Here is a 6,000-nt window from a genome sequence, read left to right as displayed (position 1 = left end):
GAAATGGTTAATGCTGGTTGTGATAGAACACACAGTGAATCACTGTTATGATGGCAAAAGGGTAGGGCAGGTGGTCATAATGTTATGGCTGATCGGTGTAGATTATTAAACGCCTATTAAAAAGTGATTCATTTATTTGTTGCATAACATCAGAATAAAAAACAAGTTCAGGATAAAAGATTAAATATGTTCACATCAGCAATGCAGGTGGGTTACTGAAATAAATAAACAGAGATTTATTATTTTAATTTTATATTTTAATATTAAGTATGTTTCTAATTTTTAATATTTAATGTGTGCAGGCACAAAGCACCGTGTTGTATGAGTTAACTCTGTGTGTGTGTGTGTGTGTGTGAAACATGCACTATTTATGAATTGACAGAATCAGAATGAAAGCGTCACGCGCACGCGCAGTAGTATCACAGAGCCAGCCCAAGAAAAAAAATAAAAATAAATAAATAAAACGCGCAGCAGCGCAGGGAATTAAAAGCGCATGCGCAGTTCCAGCCTGGGACGCTGATGCTGATGTTGCTGATGCCGCGGCTGGAGATACAGAAGAACCAGCGAGCCTGTTTACCAGCAGGATCTCAACCTGACGCAAAACAAAACGAAAAAAAAAAAAAAAAATAATAATAATAATAAATCCGCGTTAAAGTAAATCAGTTGACACATTTTTGAGGCATGGTGTTGGTTCACGAGCCTCTCGAGGAGATGAGCTCGAGCCGCAAACCCGCGGATGCGTTTCTGTCGCGCGCTGGTTCCGCGATCCCGCTGCCTTGATTCAGGAACAAGCCGTTGGAGATCCACAGCCATGAGCACCACCGCAGTGTGTGTCCTGCCTCAACCCAGAGCCCGGCTGGCGTGTGTGTGCGCCGCGCTGCTCTGGCTGCACGCGTCCTGGTGCGTCCTGGTTCGCGCCGCCGGCGCAGAGGATCAGTTCAGCGCCGAGGTGAGTCGAATCGGCCTCGGATCCCTCAGCACCTGCTGGTGCCGTGAGGAGAGAGTACGGGAGGGGGAGGGGGGGGGGGCGATACAGGAGCTACACATCAGTGCTCAGGTCATAAACACTGCGCTGTTATTGTGCATGATATTATTTCACATTATTATATTATTGTCATATTTTTTTTTCACCCCCCCACGAAGCTGAAATGGTGGACAGGACAGTCTGCTAAATTTAATTCTAATCGACGGAATAGTCTTCCTTTGTGTTGTGTTAGATCCATACATTTTTCCTTAGGCGGCACCTCCAGGGTCAAGGGTTCGATTCCCGCCTTGTTCTTCCAGTGCTTGCTGGGTTTCCTCCGGGTACTTCGGTTTCCTCCAACAGCCCAAAGATTAGGCTAAATTCCTAAATGGCCCATATGTGTGTGTATGTCTGTGTGTCCTGTGATGGATTGGCACCCCATCCTAGGTGTACCCCACCTCGTGCCTTAAGTCTCCTGGGATGAGCTCCAGGCCCCCCGAGATAAAGGATAAAGTGGTATAGACAATAAGACAACGAAGAATTCTTTTTCATCATTGTATATACTGTAGCATATATTTGTATACTGTACACATACACACACACACATATATATATATATATATATATATATATATATATATATATATATGTGTGTGTATATGTGTATATATACATGTGTATAGAAGCTTTAATAAGGAAATAAAAAAAAGATTCAATTTGAAGCTATTTGATTTAATTATTCTCAGTTTTTTCTGCTATATCCTATTTATATCTGTCCAAATTTCTTTTTTACCATTGTGTTTGACACTAAATATAGATGAAGTGACTTTCTATTCTATTCTGTTTTATTTTATTATATTCTATAAATATTTTTTTATTAATTTAAATATAATATATATATATATATATATATATATATATATATATATAGAGAGAGAGAGAGAGAGAGAGAGAATAGAATAGAATCTATAACAACTGAAGCTCAGACTAAAGAATATATATATATATATATATATATATATATATATATTCTCTAGTCTGAGCTTCAGTTGTTATAGATTCTATTATATTCTGTTCGACTTTGTTTAATGAGTTGTTTTGTTCTATTTTTGTTCCGTAATGGTCCTAGTAGGCTTTAAGTGTTATTTATATTCAATTATATTTAAGTAATATTATATTAAATTGTATTGCATTCTGTTCTGCTCTGGTAGTACTCTTTTATTACTTTACACATTATTTCAGTTTTGGTATGGTGAAAATTAAATAGTAGGTAAAGGAATGAAGTTTCCTTTAACGTTCCTGGGTTTAACATTTTATTCTACTCTATACTGGTCCATGGTTCACCCCCTTTATTCCTTAACTATTAGATACATCTTTTTATTCCAAGACAATTCTTGTTTTACTTCATGAACTATCAGAGAAATCTATTTTATGTTCTTGATACATGAGCAAGTGTGAAGTGAGGAACTGTCAAAGATTACAGATAAACTGAAAGGCTATTCTATTGTATTTCATTTTATTCTATTATCGGCTTTTTTGTTCTAGTTTATGTTATTTCACAATTTCCCAAAGTCCCAGCTTTAATATAGTCAGATCTCAAATTAGTCGTCATTGTATTGTATTGTGTTGTATTCTGTTCTATTCTTCGCTCCATACCCAGCAAACAGCTCTGACGCATGTTATATCAACTGCTACATTAACACCATATAGTCAGCCAACTCAACTCTAATGAACGCAGATCTATTCATATCGTATAATCAACTACGCCTTTTTTTCTCGTTCTGAGCACAGGCTGGGTGCAGCGGGTGGGAGGACAAGGTGTAGGCTGCGCGCTGTAATGTGACAGCTCTATTATTTGCCCAGACCCATCATTTACACTTCTGTTGCTTTATTGTACTGTAAGCCATTGTAAAGGCAGTCATTTAGTGTCGCGCCAATAAATAGCTGGATATAAACTGAGAGAAAGGAGGCTTCTTCTTCTTCTTCTTCTTCTTTTAATAGTCTCACAGTTCAAGTGCTGCAATGATAAGAGTGCAGCACATGAAGAAATAAGGTGTTATGTAATCTTCCTGTTTTCTCTGTCCTATATTTTTTGGGGGCAATGTGTTTTGTTGGGTTTTGTCATTCTCCATTGCTGGTAGGTAGATGCATTAATGTAGATTTTATTTCAGGTCATACTAGAAAGATGTTTTTGGTTTTTGATTAATGCTTCAAATAAAAAAACGTCTCACTATAAACATTGCTGTTATGTAAAAGGAATCTTTTTGTTTTTTCCAAAAAAAAAAAATGGTTTGGTTTTATCGTGGAAACAACTACAAAATATTTTATAATTATGAATCTATTTTTTTTTAATCTACATTCTTGAAGCCTAAATGTAAACATTATAGTCATGTTATTAGATACCTTATCAAGGTACCTACCTTATTAAAGCCAAAAGATACAGTATAAAGAAGGCTATCCATCTAGGAACCTTGGAGGCCCATGTTGATCACCATCAGACACTGCGGCCAATTTGGGAACGCCAGTTAGTCTAATCTGCATGTCTTTGAACTGTGGGAGGAAACAAACCGAGCACAGGGAGAACATGCAAACAGACCCCAAGGTAGGAATTGAACTCTGACCCTGGAGGTGCAAGGCGACAGTACTAACCACTACACCATCGTGCCATCATATGAGTGCCAATTTAATGGAAAAACAAAGGAACTGTTTAATATTAAATTTTTCTGCATCCTTCAAATACAGTAGGACACATTATGATTTTGGGTTGTTAGGCTAGGGCACAGTTCGTATGGCCAGCTTCCATGCATAATGATCTCGGTCTGCCCTTTCACTGTCCATTTTACACCCTTCTCTCAGATCATCATTTACAGTCTGTCTGTGGGTGCTGATTCTCCTTACACCGCTTATATGGGCATCAGGTTAACGGCCTTGCCCGAGGGCCCAACAGTGGCAACCCCGGCAGTGGTTGGGCTTGAACCCCCGACTTTCCAGTCAGCAACCCAGAGCCTTGATGCCCCGAGCCATCACTGCCCACACATCTATTGCCCTTATTTCTCTTACTCACACTCGTCTTTCCCCTGCTACAGTGTCGTCCTTTCTTTTTATTATGTGCTGCAGAGTCTCAGTCGTAGGCAGAGTTGGAAGACTATACTGTAGATCAGTAGAAAGTGTGTGTGTGTGTGTGTGTGTGATAAAAAATGTGATGGTGCGTGCTTACTCTCCAGGCAGAAATCTGCTTCAGCCCAAAATACCTCAGAGAACATAAAGCTTAGCGGTTCAGCCATGAACACGTTTAACCATGTACTTTATGTAAAGTAATAAAAGCGGGTCAGAGACACGATGTACAGTAGCCGTCTATATTACAAAATATTAAGGCATCATTTCACGATTACTTATATTTAAATAAGAAATAAGGTTGTAAAGTGCAAAAATCTGGTTAACATCTAAATGTGAAATATAAAAAGGTAACATTCAGAAGTCACGATTAAGAACTGGGGTGTTAATAGAGAGGGGTGACTTATTTTTGTAATTGGATGGAGCAGCAGTTTAAGATTAAGGTTCCATGCAAGAGTCTCGTAACATCTCAGCCTGAACTAGATCCTACCCTACTTTCTCAGAAATAACCTGCATACACTGTATGGCCAAAAGTTTGCGGACACCTCACCGTTACACCGACTCGTTCCACACTTGCTCAAACTGTTGCGACAATCTTTAGATAAATAGGTAGGTACAACTTTAATGTCATGGCATGGTACAGGTACTCAGCAAGGAAATGCAAAGAGTAGTGTATATATATCAGTGTAAATATAGGCATTGTGCATATTATAAGGTGCAGGTTAATGTATAGTAAATGCAGGAAATATTGTGTAATACGCAGTGGGTATATTGTGTAACTATGCAGTGGGCATATGCAGTATGCAGTAAGTACAGAAGACAGTAGTTAATGCTATGAAGTAGAGAAAAAAAATATATATATATATATAAACACAAAAAAGAGCCTTTAGAGTTATAGAGTTATATATACTGTATATGTGGATAATAGGAAAAACATACAGTAATACAGTTGTGAGATGTATTACCAGTAAAAGGTATAAGTGGTTTAATTGTTTAGTGTTGAGTTTAATGCATACAGCTGTACAGAATGTCTTTGCGTACTGTAGCATTACAAATTCCCTCCACCGAAACTAAGACGCTCAAACCAAATCATCTTCCAGCATGACACCCCGGTGAGATCCACAAATTGATCTTCATAAAGACATGATGAGTCCCACTATTGCACTCAAGCCCACTGAAAAACCTGGGAATGATCTGGGAACGGAGACTCCTTGAGATCCCGATATCCCAGCCTGAGCTCACTAACGCTCCTGTAGGAGAAAAAACACAAATCCCTGGATCCATGCTCCAAAATGTAGAAGAAATCCTTCCCAGGAGAGTGGAGCTTATTGAGTGAAGGCAGAATACATTTAAAATGAGATAAATGTATTTCAAGGTTACATGTACTGTACCACGTATTTAATCTAATAAAGTGTTTGCGATACCTTTTATTATACGACTAAATATGACACTGTTTCACAGTAATACTTCACATTACTACTTTAAACTCTGATATTTCAGTACAAATACTGTATTTAAAAAAACTCTATTTATGAGGTCACTTTTGTAGTCACACTAAAAAGCCTTGACCTATATTATAACATATAAATAATATACAATATTTATCTTGATCTTAAAAACAGCTGTTATGCTTTTTTATTTGTTTGCATCTGTTATCTGATTAGCAATACTTTATTTTTTTTTATTGCTCGTTCTTTTTCCTTGCTCAATATCTTTCAGGATTTCAGTACAAGTTTGTGCAAAGCTCTGGCAGTCATACAGTTGATTAAAAGCAAGAAATAAGGATAAAGCAGGATTAAGCTCTGCAGTGTGAGGCAAGGAGAGACAGGGACAGCGAGAGGGTTTTGGATTAGCTTGTACATATCCGTGACTCTGCTGCTGGGTCCTCAGAGCTCTAGCAGAAACTCACCGTACCAGGCGAC

The 6,000-nt window shown here is 38.1% G+C and overlaps 1 protein-coding gene across 2 annotated transcripts in view; it reads left to right on the top strand.

The window, feature by feature from the left end:
• The first annotated feature begins 536 nt into the window (after positions 1–536).
• The window catches only part of mmp16b (matrix metallopeptidase 16b (membrane-inserted)), a 31,522-nt gene continuing 26,058 nt past the window's right edge, over positions 537–6,000 (top strand). For both annotated transcript variants that reach the window (XM_053487266.1, XM_053487265.1), the window contains exon 1: positions 537–949. In XM_053487266.1, coding sequence (XP_053343241.1) covers positions 737–949 — 213 coding nt within the window. In that variant the 5' untranslated portion in view covers positions 537–736. The remainder of the gene's footprint in view (positions 950–6,000) is intronic.

This window comes from Clarias gariepinus, chromosome 25 (assembly GCF_024256425.1).
Source record: "Clarias gariepinus isolate MV-2021 ecotype Netherlands chromosome 25, CGAR_prim_01v2, whole genome shotgun sequence".
NCBI classification, from domain to species: Eukaryota; Metazoa; Chordata; class Actinopteri; order Siluriformes; family Clariidae; genus Clarias; species Clarias gariepinus.
Note: the sequence above shows the minus strand (reverse complement) of the source record. Positions and strands in the feature narration are given on the sequence as shown.